At 43.7% G+C, this 20389-nt stretch overlaps 1 protein-coding gene across 1 annotated transcript in view; it reads right to left on the bottom strand.

The window, feature by feature from the left end:
• Window positions 1-201: 201 nt before the first annotated feature.
• The window catches only part of LOC144684072 (C4b-binding protein alpha chain-like), a 90614-nt gene continuing 70426 nt past the window's right edge, over window positions 202-20389 (bottom strand). Inside the window, exons 12-14 of the mRNA XM_078547787.1 lie at window positions 17958-18143; window positions 8781-8966; window positions 202-248 (exon numbers count right to left, since the gene is read on the bottom strand). Of these exons, the coding sequence (XP_078403913.1) occupies window positions 202-248; window positions 8781-8966; window positions 17958-18143 (419 nt within the window). The remainder of the gene's footprint in view (window positions 249-8780; window positions 8967-17957; window positions 18144-20389) is intronic.

The following is a 20389-nucleotide window of genomic DNA, read 5'->3' as shown; positions in this document are numbered from 1 at the left end:
GGCTGCTTGGTCTTTTTGCCTGCCTGCCAACCATAAGGTTTGATGAGCAGTGAAAAATTCTAGTTAATTGATCCTTTAATATAGGCCTTTTAATTTTCAGTGGATGTGCTGCCGGCTCCGGTGTGCGACTGCCCAAATATCACGGAACTGCGTGTGGTAATTGGGACGCTTGCTTGAGGTCAACGCGCATCATTTTATGCTCTAGCGGGTCCGGCACAAGGTAACATTTTTGCCCCAGGTCTTGATAACTATAGGAGGGAGCATTCATATCACAACCAAATAAGTTGAGTATCAGCCTGAAAATCCTTCCAACACCTGCCAATGGCATGTGGCAAGCGTGGGAGAGATCCCTGGTCAGTCATGTGATGAAAAGCAAGTTAAAGCCTCTACCATCACTATTTACAGCTCCAGACTAACATGCATGTAAAATTGTGTGTTACCATAGAAACTTGGGACTTCCAGCGTGAACTGTAACACGCCAAACTTTCCAACACACACCAAAACTCAGCTTCTTGCTCCAACACTACCATTTGCAGGTAGGTTGAAGATTAAAGTCTCCTGGAAGGAGCAGGATTGAGTCATAGAGTTATAGAGTCATAGAGGTCTACAGCACAGAAAAAGGCCCTTTGGCCCATCAAGTCTGCGCCGGTCAAACAAGTACCTAACTATTCTAATCCCATTTTCCAGCACTAGGCCCATAGCCTTGTGTGCCATGGCATCACAAGTGCACATCCAAATACTTCAATACTATGAGGGTTTCTGCCTCTACCACCCTTTCAGGCAGTGAGTTCCAGATTCCCACCACCCTCTGGGTGAAAAAACTCTTCCTCACATCCCCTCGAAACCTCCTGCCCCTTACATTAAATCTATGTTCCCTGGTTACTGATCCCTCCACCAAGGGGAAAAGTTCCTCCCTGTCTACCCTATCTATGCCCTTCATAATCTTATACACCTCAATCATGTCCCCCCTCAATCTCCTCTGCTCCAGGGAAAATAACCCCAGTCTATTCAATCTCTCTTCATAACTAAAACTCTCCAACCCAGGCAGCATCCTGGTAAATCTCCTCTGCACTCTCTCTAGTGCAATCCTTCATATAATGCGGATTCCAGAACTGCACGCAATACTCTAGCTGTGGCCTAACCAGCGTTTTATACAGTTCCAGCATAACCTCCCTGCTCTCATATTCTACGCCTTGGCTAATAAAGGCAAGTATCCCATATGCCTTCTTAATCACCTTATCTACCTGTCCCACTACCTTAAGGGACCGGTGGACATGCATACCAAGGTCCCTCTGATCCTCGGTACTTCCCAGGGTCCTACCATTCATCGTGTATTCCCGTGCCTTGTTTGTCCTGCCCAAGTGCACCACCTCACACTTACCTGGATTAAATTCCATTTGCCACTGATCAGCCCATCTGGCCAGCCCATTTATATCCTCCTGTAATCTAAGGCTATCCTCCTCACTATTTACCACCCCACCAATTTTTGTGTCATCCGCAAACTTATTGATCAACCCTCCTACATTCAAGTCTAAATCGTTTATATATACCACAAGCAGCAAGGGACTCAACACCAATCCATGCAGAACCCCACTGGACACAGGCATCCAGTCACAAAAACACCCCTCGACCATCAGCCTCTGCTTCCTGCCACTCAGCCAATTCTGGATCCAATTTCCAAATTGCCTTGGATCCCATGGGCTCTCACCTTCATTATCAGTCTCCCATGCGGGACTTTATCAAAAGCCTTGCTGAAGTCCAAGTAGACTACATCAAAAGCATTGCCTTCATCTACACACCTAGTCACCTCTTCGAAAAATTCAATCAAATTGGTCAGACATGACCTCCCCTTAACAAAACCATGCTGACTGTCCTTGATTAATACCTGCCTCTCCAAGTGTAGATTAATTCTGACCTTCAGAATTGCTTCCAATAGTTTCCCCACCACTGAGGTTAGACTGACTGGCCTGCAGTTCCCTGGTTTATTCCTTCCCCCTTTCTTGGATAACGGTACCACATTGGTTGTCCTCCAGTCCTCTGGCACCTCTTTTGTGGCCAGAGAAGTATCGAAAATTATTGCCAGCGCCTCTGCTACCTCCTCCCTTGCTTCACTCAACTGCCTGGGATACATTTCATCCGGGCCTGGAGATTTATCTACCTTTAAGCCTGCCAGATCACTTAGAACCTCCACCCTTTCTATGCTAATTCCTTTAATTATATCACAGTCTTTCTGCCTGATTTCCATACCCATGTCGTCCCTCTCACTTATGAACACTGACACAAAGTATTCGTTTAGAACCCTACCTACGTCTTCCGGCTCCACACACAAATTACCACTATGGTCCTTAATGGGCCCTACTCTTTCCCTAGTTATCCTCTTACTCTTAACGTACTTGTAAAATAACTTTGGATTTTCCTTTATTTTAGCTGCCAATGTTTTTCCATGCCTCCTTTTTGCTCTCCTAATTTCCTTTTAAGTTCCCCCCTACACATTCTATACTCCTCTAGGGCTGTTTAGAGCCCTCGGTATCTGCCATAAGCCTCCCTTTTTCTCTTTATCCAATCCTGTATATCTCTCGACATCCAGGCTTCCCTGGATTTGTTGAGCCTACCCTTTATCTTTACTGGAATATGTTGACCCTGTACTCTCCCTATTTCCTTCTTGAATGAGCCCCACTGCTCTGATGCAGATTTATCTAAAAGTAGCTGCTCCCAGTCCACTCTGGCCAAATCATATTTGATTTAATTAAAATCAGCCTACCCCCAATTTAGAACTCTGATTTCTGGCCCATCCTTGTCTTTTTCCATAACAACCTTGAACCTAATGGAGTTATGATCACTATCTGCAAAATGCTCCCTCACTGATACCTCTATCACTTGCCTGGCTTCATTCCCTAAAATTAATTCCAGGACCGCCCCCACTCTTGTAGGACCTTCTACATACTGGCTTCAAAAGCTCTCTTGGATGCATTTTAAGAATTCCGCTCCCTCTAAACCTACCACATTATGACTAACCCAGTTAATGTTGGGGAAGTTGAAATCCCCCACTATTACTACCCTATTATTTTTACACTTCTCTGAAATTTGCCTACATATCTGCTCTTCTATTTCTCTCTGACTGTTTGGGGGCCTATAGTACACTCCCAGCAATGTGATTCTTCCTTTTTTGTTTTTCAGTTCCACCCATATGGTTTCATTTGAGGAGCCTTCTAAGATGTAATTCCTCCTCACTGCTGTAATTGATTCCTTGATCAATATTGCAATACGCCCTCCTCTTTTAACTCCTTCCCTGTCTCGCCTGAAGACCCTATATCCTGGAATATTGAGCTGCCAATTCTGCCCCTCTCTCAACAAAATCTCAGTGACAGCACTGACATCATACTTCCATGTGTTAATGTGTGCCCTCAACTCATCTGCCTTATTCGTCAGACTCTTTGCTTTAAAATAAATACCATCCAAACTTGCCAAACTCCCTTTTGCTTTAACTGGCCTATAATTTCTATGCCTGCTAGATTCACTTGCTCTCTCTTCTAATTTTAGCTGTGCATCTCCCCCTGCTGAACCTCCTCTCAGGATCCCATCCCCCTGCCAAGTTAGTTTAAACCCTCCCCAACAGCGCTAGCAAACCTCCCCGCAAGGATGTTGGTCCCATTCTGGTTCAGGTGCAACCCGTCCTCCTTGTGCAGGTCCCACCGCCCCCAGAAACGGTCCCAATGTCCCAGAAACCTAAAGCCCTCCCTCCTGCACCATCTCTCCAGCCACGCAGTCATCTGGACTAACCTCTTATTTCTACGCTCACTAGCTCGTGATACCAGAAGTAATCCAGAGATTACTACCTTTGAGGTCCTGTTTTTTAAATCTGTTTCCTAGCTCCCTAAATTCTGCTTGCAGGGCCTCATCCCTCTTTCTACCTATGTCGTTGGTACCAGTATGTACCACGATCTCTGTCTGTTTGCCCTCCCCCTTTAGAATACCCTGCAGCCGTTCAGTGACATCCTTGACCCTGGCACCAGGGAGGCAACATACCATCCTGGAGTCACGTCTACGGCCGCAGAAATGCCTGTCTGTTCCCCTTACTACCGAGTCTCCTACCACTATTGCTCTTCCCCTCTTTTACCTCCCCTGCTGTGCAGCTGAGCCACTCTCAGTGCCATGAGCGTGGCTGATTGATTTGATGAATGGCCATTTCTCATTTTACACACTATGGGCTGCATCTTCTGGTTGGTGCACGCGGAGCTGAGTTGGCTGCGTGCCTGCCCACCTGTCAACAGCCACTTAAGGCCATTAATAAAGTAATTGAGGTAATCAATGGACCTGCCCATCCAACCTTAAGGCTGGTAGGCAGGCTGGGAGCCCAGACGGGCTTCTGAAAAAACATGAAACCTCATCCACGGGCGGGATGAGGTTTCATGAGGGATTTTAAAATTTCAGAATATTTTAAAATGAAATTTATGGACTTGTCCCAACTATTGTGACAGTGGCACATGAGGGGACATGTCAGTAAAGTTTTCTCTATTCTCTAAACTGATTTTCATAGTTGAGCCGATCTCCCTGAGGCAGCACTTTGCCTCAGGCAGATCTGTGCGCTCTTTCACACGAAAGAGCGCAATCCCAGCTCAGGGAACCACCCCACCGCCCCCCCCACCCCACCGCCCGCACAGGGAGCGCATAGCGCTTTCTGGCAGATGTCACAATGGACGGGCCTTAATTGGCTGACCCACGTAAAATGGCGGCCCGCCCCCAACTGGGGACATTGAACGGGATCCCGCCCGCTCGTGCCCGCTCTCGCCCAACCCCCACCACAACGGGGGGGGAAGATTCCACCCTATGTTCATATAATATGCAATGTTGAATTAAAGCATTGAATAACTATTTCACTCCAATCTAAGCAGTCAGAACTCCAAGCCAGAGGATGTCAAAATACTGGGAAGAAAACCTGGATGTGAACAAACACTACATGGCATTTCATTAAAAGTGGCTCAATCATTTAAAACAGACAAGTAAGTTAGTCACTTCACAAAACAGGGAAACATCACTTACGTTCACAGGATGGAACCTTGCCATCCCATCCCTCAGCTGTACATTGCCGATAATCTCTACCCACCATTTTGTATCTGGGAAAATAAAAGCGAGCCAACTGTTATCAGACCTGAAGGTCCGTAGAGGGAACATCCAAAATACTATTAACAAACGGTGTTTAAAAAATCAAACATGGGACTAGATTAGCAGAACAATGAAGTAGGAATCAAATACAGTTTGTGTTGTTGCTAAAAGTAAAAAAAAGGAGCTGGTCAGATCCCATATATCTCTTCACAGGAGAAACATTAGTGCATCCAGCTCACCTTGGACCTGAATTACAAAATAATTTAAACCTTTTGAGGAACCAACAGATGCAGGCATCCAGTGTTGATCTCAGAAAATGGATCCAGGCATCTGTAACACATTTAACATTTCCATCTTTGCATTACTATTCCAATCTCAGCACTCACATCCCTGACCTTGATCAGTATGAAGATTTTTTTTGAAATTGTCAGTTCAACACTAAATTGGAAGCCTCATTCAGAGTTCACATGGAGTGCCGTTATTGGAAATGTGAAGAATGAGAGGTGGTCAAATAAAACTGCCTCAATCACAACATTAAAATAATAGAGTCCTTCACCAAAATTATTTATTCATTTGTATACTGAATACTCACCCAGTGTAACAATAAAAAATAGCTTTATTTCCAACTGTCTTATTTGGTGCCCTGTAATATCCATTCAGAATCTCCCCGGGGTTATCACAGTTCATCGCTATGCAGAAAATAAAATGAACAAATGTAGAAATGTGACAAAATTCTAAAATCTTCAATTTCTGTCATTGTCATTCATAGATATTTAACATGGCCCAGAACATCAAGTTACCATATGTTTGGAATTCATTTTTCAAAACTACAGCAGCACAAAAGCAAGACTTTCTCTCAATTCACAATATCTCACAATAACAGGCCTCTATCTGTCTTCAAATCCCAATGCATTGACCCGCATCAGTCTTCACCAGTAATCCAAAAACTTAATTCCACCTACTTACTATATGGTGAGAGACTGGGAGCTGTAGGGGAGCAAAGGTATTTAAGTTTCCTTGTGTGTAATTCACTGAAAACTAGTGCACAGGTACGAAATATTATCAAAATAGCTAGTGCAATATTGTCCATTATTTCAAGGATGTTACAACTCAAAACTGAAGAAGTTTCTTCAAAGTCTGTTATCCATCCCAAAGGTCACTTATTTCCATTACCTGCTCTACCTTAGCACCACCACCACTGAAATGTCTCTCCATGTTTTTGTCTACTCCTCAATAACTATTACATTCACTCAAGCTTAATCAGCAAATTAGTGCAACAGTTTCCCATGTGCTGCACTTACACAACTTGTTCAGTAGGGCACAGTCAGAGATCTAGTAGCATCTTTAAATGAGAATGGAACAGGACAACAGAGGAGTCTGAGCACGACTTATGTTTGATCATGAATATCACCTTGTTGATTAAATTTAGTAATTCACTTTAAATCTAGGAATTGCTGAAAACATCTGATTATGTTCTGCCAAATTACCATTAATATTCATTTAAAAATTACAATTTCATTTTCAGAGCTGTTCTTCAAAATGCAAACTTGCAGTATTTTGTGAGGAATCGACGCATACAGACGTCAAGTTTTCAATTTTTTTTATAAAACAAGAAGTCCCAATAAAGCTGTCTTCAGCATTTCAAGGGGAAGGAAGTGAAGAAGTAATTCCCAGTCTTGATCACTATACATTTATTCCAGCTTAAGTTATCTGTATTCCTACTGAAGGAGCAATCAGGAATCAGCACGACGGATCCTATGTTAGGTTCCATGCTAACATTCACTCGTACAAACTCTAAGAACATCCGCCTGAGTGAGATATTGGAGATTCTTTCACTGGCAGATTTGTACTCCAGTGCAAGGCACTTCCTTTAGGAGAGGGTGCACAAAGTGAAAGAATTAGTAAGGAAAATCAAGTTATCACTTACACTCATAAATGGCCTGCAATGAATCAACCACGCAGGTAACAGATTTTGAACGTCTGTCTTTCAGCACGTAGCCTGTTATGACAACTGTAAATAACCTCAGGACTCACATAAAATGAGGTCCGGGAAATTAAGTCTTCAGTTGGTGACCCATTTTCCAACTATGAAAGCTTGCCACAGGAATATTTCAATATAAAACAACACCATTATAACTGGCTAAGTCCAAGATATTTGTGCAAAAATGTAATCAAGTGTGAAGCTTGAATATGGGGTTGATTGTGTACAGTATTTCATACAGATCTCAACCTCAGAAGGCTTAACCAGGCTCAGTGGACAAGGATATACTGAATATTGCAATTACATTTGCCAGTATTACTGATAGATGTTTATTGCTCCTCTGTTCACATTTTATGAGATGAATTTTGTTTGTTTATGGAAATTTATGTTTATGAAAAACTGGACAAGCTGGCAAACTAACTAACAGTGCACCGAACTTTCCACTTTGTGCAGACGATAGGGTACAAATTAGAAAACTGTGCCCATGATTTTCCATCTATTAAGTTTAAGAAACAAAATATACACCAAAGGCAGGAACATGGGCCTGGATTTTACGTCCCCCCCTCATCAAGTGTGTTTTGCACGGGGCGGCAGGGAGTCGTGTAAAATACGTCTGGTGGGTAGCCTACTGTCTTCTTGCCCACCCCGACCCAATCCCAGTAATACGGGGGATAAGTAAGATGCCCACTCACTCACCAGCCCTTAGGCCTATTGAGGTCAATTAATGGCTACTTAAGGATCTCAATCCATCTCCAATGCCATAAGAAGCTGGGCAGTGGAAAGCGGGCAAGAGTGGGAAGGCTATTTATTCACAAAGTTGTGAAAGAGCTAGAAGGGGGTAAATTCTTTGGAGGGTGACTGTGTGCATCAGGGGAAACCTCCTCAAGATCGTATTCCACTTTGTGCCTCCCTACCTGGCCTCCAAAAATCGGCCTCCCATTCCCCTCAGCCCACTCACTCACCACCTCCGTAAAATTCAGCTCATGAGGCGTCTCTGGCTGAAGATAAAGATAGTGGTAATGGTAGTGGGTGGGTGTGGGTTTTGCTTGCTCTGACAAGTATCAATTGGTGGTCTGGCCGGTGAGGATACTGAGGGGAGGTTACTCTTTCGTCTTGTTGGACTGAGGAGCAGGATCGGTTCCACAAATCCAGCTGGGGCTGCTGATGTTCTGCCTCCCCCCACCACCACCACCCAACAAACAACATTGCCAAAACATTCCCTCGACCCAAGAGACCAATCTTCTTCAGCTTGGAGGCCAACTGGACCATGTGATATTGCGGCAGTCTGGAACCAGTTGTCTTGAATTCCAGCTATTATCCAATGTCCTGTGCAAATGAGGCCTGACCTTCAAAATGGATCAGACATCCTGCCAGGACTACAGGGCATAGAGTCACATTGTAAAGCCTGTCAGCTGCTGGGATTCCACTCCAGGAGGAAATTCAACAATTTTTATGTGTTTGTGATCACAACATTATTACATGGTAAAACGAACAGCGTATGGTACTAAATCATTAGTTTCCTCTGCTCGTTGGGTCATTGAAAAGAATTCCAATCTTTTAAGAACAGCAAAGGGCTAATGCCAACAGGGAAAATTCCATCACAACGTTCAGATATTTATATAGTTTCAACAGATTTGCTAAAAGTTTGCCCAATGTCTTTTGATTCCATGTTCAAGTTTAAGAGTTGATTACTTACATGTTCTACAGGTGGGTGGTGGTGGCACAAATATGTTATTCTCACTGCATTCAATGACATCGCTGCCATACATTTCATAACCTTCATTGCAGCTGTAGGTGATTGTCTCCCGATGTTTGTACGAAGGTCCAAATCCTGTGACTATGTGACCATTTGCAAGCTGATCAGGACGTTGGCAACCAGTAACTGACAAGAGAGTAAAGCTTTAGTCTTCACTACTCAACTAACTGTATTGATGACACTGAATGAAAGTCTATCTGATCCACTACAACTGTTCTCATCTTAAATCAAATAATTTTACATTTGTTAAGGAATCAATAAAAGATACATTTCCCATAGAGCTATACGTGGGGGGGAAGCGGGTGAGAATGTAAACTCAATGGGATGATGTTTTCTCTGGCTGGGGGGGCCTAGAACAAGGGATCACAATCTCAGGATACGGGGTAGGCCATTGAGGACTGAAATGAAGAGAAACTTCTTCACTCAGAGGGTGGTGAACCTGTGGAATTCTCTACCACAAAATGCTGTGGAGGCCAAGTCACTGAATATATTTAAGAAGGAAATGGATAGATTTCTAGACCCTAAAGGCGTCAAGGGGTATAGGGAGAGAGTGGGAGCACGGCATCGAGATGGAGGATCAGCCATGATTATATTGAATGGTGGAGCAGGCTCGAAGGGATGAATGACCTATTCCTGTTTCTGTTTTCTATGTTTCTAAAAATAAGTCCTGAACTCCATTATATAAGAAACACATCAAGTGATGAAAAAAAATCTTCTACAGCAATGATAAAATCTTCCAGAATAATACTTATCGCACTATAATAACCAGATAGTTCAAGCTGAATGAGAATTTTTAAAGTATCATCAGTTTTTGGAAAATTAACTTCAGAAGTTAAATCAACAAAATCATGCAGCATAATTCTACAATAATTGAAGACATGAAAATAAAATGTTTCTATTTTATTGGTAATCTGCTCTATATAATTGTTCTAGCAACATGAATTAGTAGCTATGTGCAGATTACAGACGAACAAAGCAAAAACATTCCTGCAAATGGGGGAAGGGGTCAGACTAAAACTCTCTCAATAGCTGGGGGTAGAATTTTCTCCCCGTTGGGCGGGCGGGCGCGCAGCTGATTGCTGCCCGCGATAGGCTGCGCGCCGCCATTTTACGTGGGCGGGCCAGCGTGACGCGCACGCGGAAGCGTTCAGCACTACCTGTGCAGGATGGGGGAAGGAGTGAAAGTCGGGGCCTGCGCTCTTTCGCGCATGTGCGCAGAAAAAAGCGCCGAGCGCATGTGCGCAAAAGAGCGTCGAGCGCATGTGCGCAGAAAAGCGCCGCAATCTCCCTGAGGCATAGAGCTGCCTCAGGGAGACTTTAATTTCGTTATGAAAACTTGAAAAAAGGGATTTTAAAAATTATTCAGACATGTCCCCTCGTGTGACAGTGTCACTTGAGCTGGGACATGTCAATGAATTTTAATAAAAATTTATATTAAAGTTATAAGAACTTCATGAAACCTGTGGATGATGTTCCATGAAAAATGCGAAGGCCGCCTGGGCTCTTCGCCTGCCCGCCCGCCCGCCAACTTTAAGGTTGGACTGACAGCCCTGACAACTACTTCAATTAGATTATTAATGGCCTTAACAGGCCTTGGACAGTTCTACAGGCACGCAGCCGACTCCGGTGCGTGCCCGCTGAACTGAAGGTCGGAATGACACGCGGTGACATTGGGACATTGCATGCCGCACACCGACCAGAAGATTCCGTCCCTGGAGTTATATCTGCTGTAAATGAAGATGGACATGGCTATTGCAGGTCAGTCATTAAACCTCAGGACATCACTGCAGGAATTACTCAAGGAAACATCCTCAATCCAACTATCTTCAGCTACTTTATGAAAGGCCTTCTCTCTGTTGTAAGGCCAGGTATGAGACCAGCTAAACACCACTGTGGCTGAAAGAGCAGGACAGAAATTAGGAATTCTTTAGCACCACTTCCTGATGGTTATAGGGTGTTGGATACCATTTGGTAAGTCTTAATAAAGCCTTCATAGTCTTATATAGGTTAACTGTATATTTATTAACTACAAGAGCCATGTACATACACACGGTAAAGGGTACAAGCTAGGAGCTGTCTCGATGCTTGCTTCTACACATGGCTCTGTCCAATGCTAGACTGACCCTTAGGTAAGGGTCATGTGTTCCTTTACATTGCTGTGTGGGCGGCACTGTACTCAGTCCCAATTTAACCCCATTTGTGCCAGACCCTTATTCTACATTGACACTTGACATCTTTCCACTATCTACAAGGCTCAAGTCAGCACTTTAATGAAATAGTCACCATTTGTCTGGATGGGTGCAGCCACAAAAAAATTCAAGAAACTCAACAATATCCAAGAAGTGATTGATACCCTTGCCAATGAACTCAATATTCACTCCTCCATCAGCGTTGTTACCAAGGTATATACAATCTACCGGTTTCACTGCAGCAACTCACCAAGACTAAACAGCACTGCCTTCCCATGCAACCTCTATATCAAGAAGGACAAGAGCAACAATGCTGTGGGAATGTCACCACCTTCAAGTCTGACTTGGTAATCACTGCCTTGATTGGGAACTAAAATTATTAAATCCAAGAGTATATTATGCTCTTGTTATGTGGTGATGTAGAACACCTCTAACTTTAAGGTGCCATGTAAAACTGGAACACGTTGTGCTCCAGAAAGAGAACACAGAAATAGGAATATACTTGAAATTGTGGTTACTTTTCAGTTACCCCCGGTGCTTGTAAAGTATTTCTAACCTAGCCTGGCAGGAAATTTATCATCGTATCAGCCACCCAATTTTAACCCCACTCATTTTTGCTTTGCATATGGAATGTGAAATTGTGTTTGGTGGGGACTTGTAAAATGGATGGCAGATCCAATCCAGTCAGTCTTTCGATAGGCAGCTTAGTTTGTAGTAATTACTGCCAGGAAGTTTTCCAATTTAAAATTAAGTTTGCTTCTGTTCTGCACAGGATAAAGTAGAAACTGGAAGCATTAGGATTGCAGCACAGGGGGTGGGGGGGTTGTGGGGGGAGTCTTTATATTTCAGAATCTGAGATCCAAATCAATTTACAGTTAACAAAGACACTGACTATAAAATAAGAAAGTGTTTATTTTTCAACAAACTCACCTGCAGTATGACTTCATTCCCATAAACAGTTTTACCTATTGGCCACTGGGTTAGAGGTAGGGTTGCCAGCCCTCCAGAAGTGTCCTGGAGTTTCCAGGGATTAAAGGACATGGCTGGAAACAACCCAGGAGATAAAGTATAGAGGCATTAAAATAAAAACTGTGTTTTTTTTTAATATTCTTCAAACACATTTCTTTAGTTGTTGTAAAAATGTTGAATATTGAAAAAAGAGGCAGTTGGAGGCAGGAGGTCATATAATGAAACTTGCAAGGATACACCCAACTGTAGTTGGTAACCCTAGGTAGTGGTGTTCTGGATCAGTCTAACAAATAGTACCATTTAGAGGCGTAATGCTAAAAAAAAAGCACCTACAAGTAATTCTCATTTTATAGTCTGGGATCCTTGCAGCTCAATGGATTCTTCTCTTGTCCCATTTTTCAATTTCTGTACAATCGTGATTCTTCAATCAATGAAAAGTCACCATTATAAGAATATTTGGTTATCATTCCTAGTGCTAGCCATTGTGGGGTATTGGAGGTGTCCCATTACAAATAGATAGCAGATTATCATGTGATGGTAAGGGAAAAATTAAATTCAGTTGGAGATCTGAACAGGCAGAAGATCAAAAGCTTCAGGGATTAATCTCATTCAAATCAATGGCAAGGCACACTGATGAACCAATGTATGCAATTCAGAGCAGGACATGGATATTCTTCTCTCTGCTATTTCCTTTCTGCCCCTTTCCAATAACACTAGCAATGGCCCAATCGCTTCAGTTCAGTTGCATGTTTTTTCTTGGATGAGCAGTTAAACAGAAAAAAAGAGATGAATACAGGGAAGCCAGGATAAACTATGAATGCTGGAAAATTAGTTGTTTGCCACTTAGGGCACAGCACAAGATTGTAAAATCTGAAATACTAAACAAAAGGGAGGAGAATTACAAAAAATCACAGCACGTAATGGGCCAATGTAGTTTAATTGAGCTCTTTGGGGGTTGATCTATTTGGGAAGGTGGTGGCATAGTGGTATTGTCACTAGACTGGTAATCCAGAGACCCAGGGTAATGCTCTGAGGACCTGGGTTCGAATACCACTACAGCAGGTGGTGACATTTGAATTCAATAAAAGTCTGATGATGACCATGAAACCACTGTTGATTGTTGTAAAAACCCATCTGGTTCACTAATGACCTTTAGAGAAGGAAATCTGCTGTCCTACATGTGACTTCAGACTCACAGCAATGTGGTTGACTTTTAAAATGCCCTCTGAACAAGGGCAATTAGGGGTAGGCAATAAATGCTGACCTAGCCAGTGATGCCCACATCCCATGAATGAATAAAAAAAAATTTGGGTATTTATGCTCCACACAAACAACCTTCTTCATCAAATCATGTTAGTATATCCTTCTGTTCCTTTCTCTGTCATGTGTCTATCTCATTTCCCCTTAAATACATCATCTCAACTACCCCTCGTGGTAGCACGTTCCATATTCTAAACACTCTCTGGGTGAAGAAAAAGAATGTCCTATTTGAATTACTAGTAACTATTTTGTATTTATGGCTCCCAGTTCTGATCTCATCTCCAAGAGGAAACATCTTCTCCACAGCAACCACATCAAAACCTTTCATAATGTTGAAGGCCTCAATCAGGTCACCTCCTCAGTCCCTTCTTTCTTGGAGAAAAGAACCCCAGCCTACTCAATTTTCCTTGATCAGTATAAGTTCTCAGTTCTGTATCATTTTAGTAAATCTCTCTTGCACCTTCTCCAATTCCTCAATATGTCTTGTATATAGCATGGAGACCAGGACTGTTCATATTGTGTTCAGAACTGTGTTGTCTAACCAAGGTCCAGCGTCAGATTTGGGAGGTACCCCAAAGATGTGCTGGGACATCCTCTGGGAAGTTGCTAGGTAAGGGTTTCCACGGCAACTGTCCAGAAGTGCACACTTCCTCTGGACAATTGCGATGCACTGGGAACCATCCGAAAATGCAGTTTAAATCACAAACCTCGGATGGTTCTGCCAGGGTTACACCAAAAGTTACTCAGAAAAAGCTGGAAGAATTAAAACCTCTTCTGAGTAACTATTGTAAAGACCCAGACCAACTCCACAGGACTATCCCCACGTGGTACCCCCCGCCATGGGACTACCCCCACCCCCGGCCTCTGACACCCCCTGACATCCGACACCTCCCACCCCCAACACCACTAACCCCCTGAACTCTGACACCCTCCACCTCCCCCCCCAACTCCCTCACCCCCCCCTTGATCCCCCAACTCTCTACCCCACCCCGATCTCTGACACCCCCCACCTCCGACACCCCCTATCCCCCGGTCCTCAGACACCCCCACCCCGGACCTCAGACACCCCCAGGCCTTGGAACCCCTCAACGTCTCCGGACCTCGAACCTCATGCCCCACGGACTTATGACCTCCCCACCCACTGGACCTCTGACCAGCCCCCCACGTCCCCTGACCTCTGGCCGAAACCTCCCACTCCCCAAATCCTATGCACTTACCTTAGACACTTAACTTCTCCCTGGCCTGTCAACTTCCCTAGCCCTTTAAACTTAACTGCTTTACGGCAGCGGGTGCTGTAAAAAAGGGGGCATGGCCTCCTTTAGTCCAATGGAGCCGCACTTTCCAAGGGCCTACGAGGAGCCTTTTGACTCAGGCCCCAAGCAGCTCCAGGGTCAGCATAATTTTCAAGACCAGGTAAGTGTGCATTTATTTCTTCTAATTCCAGAGGGCTAGAACTTTCTGACAATAGTTGGAAGCTAAGGCCCATTGTCTCTGCTTTTCAATTTGATCCATCTAGAAATGAATCCCTAGTGCTTTGTTTCCTTTTTTTCAAATGGCTTATTAATCTACATCACTATTTTGAGTGATTAATATTACTGTAACTTCAGATACCTCTTCCTCCATGCCATTCTGTCGCTCATTTTCTAAGGTGTATGTCACCTCCTTATTTTTCCTACCAAGGAAATTATCACTTATTGTCAGTGAAGGCAGGAAGAGGATAATAAAAAAAAACCCCACACGTTATGGGCAGAAACTTCTGGTAGCAGCGAGGTTGTCATCGGTGGGACTGGAAATGCGTGACACTTCTGCTCATAGGTGGGACTGTTGGCCAAGAGCAATCACGCAGCAGACAGCCAATTAGTTATTCATGCACCAGGAGCGCAGCAAATCACGTGGCGTGGGCAGACAGGAAGCTGACATCCCCAGCGTTACCTCACAGGGTCGAAGGTCTGGGCGCCATTTCTAAAGGGCACCAGGACAGGCATTCACTCCCTGCAAACCAGGAGTATTATTCACGCGATCTGAGAGGAGAATTGGGAACTGTAACTGCTGCTGCCTCCTCTCCACCTGCCACCTAGATCCCTGAAGCTGCTACCACCTCTTCTTCACGTACAACCTGGATCCCTGGAGCTGCTGCCATCTCCATCCGTCCCTCCCTCGATCAGCCTTGCTCCATCCATTCTTCTTTTTACTGCCGCTTCCCTCCCCTTAGACAGTCATGGCCTTTTGACTGCTGCCACCTGACCTCAATCATCAATGCCCTTTCTCCAGTAGCTGATCAAAGCACCACACAGAGGAAAAAACAGCTCCTCCTCACTCCAAATCCACCAGGAAGATGACCTCGCCTGCTGCATGCCACATTTAAGCAGTTATTAATCTGAAGGCACCTGTTTCTCATTTGCTAATTAATAATTCTGGCAAGGCTGCCTTTTAATGAGTTTGCAAGACAAAAAAGACGATCCTGATGTTTGCTGTTGGGAAGCTCAATCTGCCATAAATCCGCCACTAACTTAATTCCGTAGTTTCATCCCACCATCAGAAAGCTGGCTATTGGCCTCCCACACAATTAAGTGCCCTCTGCCCGTCTTGTTTCCCACTCCCGGGATTCTGCCCTATGATTTCCTTTTCCAGGTCACATGTAACAAATTAGTGAACCAGTTATTTATAAATAGGTTTGTGATTTTAGTTCATTTACTCACAAAGGAAACATTGCTCCCAATCCTCTAGATTCAGGTGTCTTAAGAAAATATATTAACCTTCAATCTGCTTAATTCTGTGTGACAACTTCTGCTTATATCACACCTTAATGCAATAAAACGTCCCAAGGTAATTCAGCTAACACAGGACAGGCACTGAGCAACAATGGAGGAGTTAGGTGAGATAACTGAATCATGCTTGAAAAGACATGGCAGTTTGAGTCCACCATATTCGGGGCTTAGTGGACTCGTTAATATCTGAAAATTGGGTGCTGTGCAGCCAAATTTATAGGTCACAATTCAAAGAGGATTTCAAAGGTGAGCAGAAATGTAGCAAGGCGTAAGAGCAGTATTCTAGGGAGGAGAATTAACTGAGATGACTGACTGCTCTATCACCAGATGGAACAATAGAAGGGAGGTGGATAGGGCTTTCCAATGAAAACCATTGACTCTGAAAATTTAGAGATTCCCACTTTGACTTCTCCATTCCAGGGAACAAAAAACACAGCTTCTCAAGCTTTTCTTCATAAATGTAATCTTTTATTGAAGCCATCCTTCCCGTAAGTTGCCATATCCCCGATTTTAACCTAACCCACCTAGTGGGAACAGGGTATCTTAGGGTCAGTGGTCCAATTTACACCCTGGTCCATTTATTAATGGCTATTGATAATGTAAAAACGAGACTGGTGGACCAATTTCCTGCCATCGAGCTCTCTGGGCGCAGCAGCAGCCAATGCACCCGAATCATGCCAGCCTTTGGGATCGAATCAATTTCTGGGTAAGATCCAATTTCTATGCCTTTGTGTTCTTCCACAGTTCTAATATCATTAATGGAATCTATGTATCTGTGTGTTGTAATGTAAGGTCACATGATCTTAATACCCATTAGCAGAGTAACGCAGGCTACCTCTCTGTGGGAGAGTCTTGAGTTAGGCACTGAAGAGTGAAGACAGAGTTTTAAGTTGTGAGCACACAAGTGTAGCTGTTGAGTTTAGTTTGTAAGTAAGCAGCGTGTGTTTATTCTAACAACCACCTCCAGATGTTCTCTGTCTCTGTATCAATTCGGTCACCCCAAAACAAATGTGCAACCTGGATCCTTTAGCCCCAACTAACCAAGGATTAACCAAGCCCCAACTAACCCAGGATCCAACACTGCACCCCTGGATTTTTCTGCTATTTCACTCTGTCAGGGCATTTAGTGCTCCACTTCCTTATTTTTGACTTTCAAAAAAGAAACTAATTCACTTTCATCTGGATTGAAAACTTAACTCATGTACAAAAATAAGTGAAAGGTATGAATATAGGGTGGATTATGTGCACCCTCTCATACATAGCAGAACATTCTTATCTTTATAAAACCGTGTTTCACCTGTTATTTTGAGCACAGGAAATCTAGTAGTATTTGCTATGTACAAACATGGTCTAGCATCTCAGTGAGGAAGCACCTCAATGTGATAGTACAACAAATATATTATTCCCACTACATAGACCAACAGTTTTGGTAACCAATTCATAACCTGCATTATATCTAATACATCATGCTAAGCAGATAAGAGATATCACCAGAAACATCCAGGAACAGGAGTTCCTGCTCCTGAATCTGCAGCTTGAAGGCATGCCTTCTCACCTTTGTACTCACCTGCATTTCTGCTGATGCCTTAGTCCTCTGTTTTAGTAAGTGTTCCTAGACTCCATTTTGAGAGGAACTTTGTGTTAATAACACGAGGAATCTTCCACTCACTAATGCTCTCTGTGTTCCAAATTTGTGTCCGTATGTTTGACCACAGAGTTAAAACATGATGTAATTTGGCGTTCATAATAGTAAAGCAATGAGTTCCCTGTTTCCCTCACTCAATTGTCATTGAAAAGTACTCCAATTGAGTGAAGATGAACAAGAACGAAATATGCCAAAGTCTACTGGGAAAAATCTATATAAACTTTCAGGAAATGTTTATATATTTAAGAAAGTGTAAACCCACTTAATTTAAGAAATCATCACTCACATGGTTTGCAAGTAGGTGGTGATGGCACGAATGCTTTATTTTCAGTACATTCAATAATACGGTTGCCAATCATTTCATAGCCTTCATTACAACTGTAGGTGATTGTATCCCGATATTTGTACATAGGCCCAAATCCTGCCACAATTTTACCATTTGCTGGCAATTCAGGGAGATGGCATCTAACAACTGACAAGAGACAAAAGCATTAGCCTATACAGGATAATGGATTATAGTTCACATACAAGAAGGAAATTTAGTTGCACCTTTAACTCTGGAGTCTTGCTACCATCCTAAAATGTGATCATGGAAATATGTGAGAAAGAACAAGGTCAATTGACAGAATCTGCTGCAGGTGTTTACATTGGAGAATATAAAGAAAAATTGAGTCTTCTTGAAATCTGTGCTGGCTATTTCTAAATATATTTTTATTTATTCACATACTTGGTAATTTCAAACTTAAATAAAGGCACTAAAATTTTCTTACCACAGATGTTCACTGTAATGGCCTATACCTGCCCAGTGTGTAGCTAGCCAAGTGACTATCTAAAACAAAAGCAAAATGCTGTGACGCTGGGAATCTGAAATAAAAACAGGAAATGCTGGTTGTACTCAGCAGGTCAGGTCATGGTTAAAGGCCATCAGCCTGAAATATTGGCTGGAATTGTTCGCCCGTATTGGCGTTGGGTGTCGTGGCGCGCATGAGCAGACAATATAGTGAGAAGGCCAAAAATTGATTTTACACCATTGTGAAACTAGTTTGTGGTCGCCTGCTCCACCCGTCAACGGAAGGGGTGGGGGGAGCACATTTCCCACCACTACATGTTGGGAACCTAATTTCAATACTTCAGCATCTCATTATAAGCCTGCTCGCGGGAATCATCCACCCACGCTGGATCATACGGGCATGTCGGCGTGTTTCACAACTGGATATAAGTGATGTGCACCTGGCAAACTGCACTTCGCGCTGGACTTCGAAGCTTGTTTACCCACCTTTTCTTCGGGCAGCACTCGCAGTCATTAGCGCCAGACTTCACAGGCAGCACCACAGCACTTTTAAGGGGGTTCACAACAGCTGCAGGGCTAGCGCTAGCTTGGAGAAGTGGGAGAAGTGGCTTTGGGTAAGGAAAGGGTGAGGACTGTACTGGGGAAGGTAGGTATCCCAGGGTGTGTGTTGGGGCACATGTTGATCTGTGCAAGTGGCCTCAAGATGGTGAGGGCTGAGGAGGCAGTCTCCAGAGGAGATGAGGCCAGATGATGATGTGAGGGTGTGTGTGAGAGAATGAATGGTGATGCCCCTTGAGCTGGCAGTGAGTGAGATACCAGTGAATATGTGATGGCCTTGTAAGTGTGTGAGTTTCGAGTGATGATATGGTTGCCTCACCCTGGCGGCATGGATCAGATCACTGATCTGTTTTCTGCACTGGATAGCCAATCTCTTGTGTGCAGCATTGGCACTGACCACCTCTGCCACCACCTCCCAAACCAGAGTGGTGAGACTGATGAGCCTCCTGCGGCCACAGTGGGGGTAGAGGACATTGCTGCGGGCCTCCACGGTATCCAGAAGGCGCCCCAGGGATGCGTTACTGAATTGGGGGCTGCACACTTCTTGGCTTTTGGGGCCATGTCTTCACCAGTGCCCATCTGGGTTGCAAGCATTGAGAAGTGTGCGCGCTGCTGCAGTTTAAATATGGCGCCCTGCGTGAGGGAGCACCAAAGTAACAATGTCACGGGCAAATCAGAGGCTGCCTGCCAGTGAGATGGCATGTTTCCTGTGGCTGCATAATTAATTGGGCATGAATGGGATGATATAGCATGAAAAGCTGCCATTGTGGCTGGTGGGTAAAATGTTCTTTTTCCCGCCTGCTACGGCACTTCATGCAAATCTGGGACGGTTCTTCCCATTAACTCTGCCTCTCTCTCCACAGATACTTCCTGACCTGCTGTTTCCAGCATTTTATGTTTTTTTATTTCAGACTACCTAATCAAGTTCTGTGTTTGTTCGGTGTCTCTATTGTCACACTGTGCAATTGTTCAGTATATAGATGTTTGGACTGTGTTTTTGTTATTTGGTATGTGGTTCAGCTATACATATTTATTGTATAACACTGGCCTTTGTGCTGGTTCATTATGCAGGCAATAGGACTATGTGTGTCTTTAGTATGCAGGTATTTGGGCTGTGTTCTGAACTCCATAAGAAAAATATGTCAAAACGAAGAAAAGACCAGCTGTCTGAAATTCCATCATGCCCAGGTACTTGATCTTCATTTAAATCTAACTTTAATCCAGTTCCATGATTGGTCCTGGCTGCCTATTGGACATTAGTTTTATTATTTGTGTCGTAGGCCATGCTTCCTCTTTCTGTAAGCTCAAATAAGTTGAGAAAGTTTGCTAAGCACTGCACATAGAAGTCAGGATTGAGCACAGTAATCACG

The sequence above is a fragment of the Cetorhinus maximus genome, chromosome 8, assembly GCF_964194155.1.
Source record: "Cetorhinus maximus chromosome 8, sCetMax3.hap1.1, whole genome shotgun sequence".
In the NCBI taxonomy this organism is placed as follows: Eukaryota; Metazoa; Chordata; class Chondrichthyes; order Lamniformes; family Cetorhinidae; genus Cetorhinus; species Cetorhinus maximus.
Note: the sequence above shows the minus strand (reverse complement) of the source record. Positions and strands in the feature narration are given on the sequence as shown.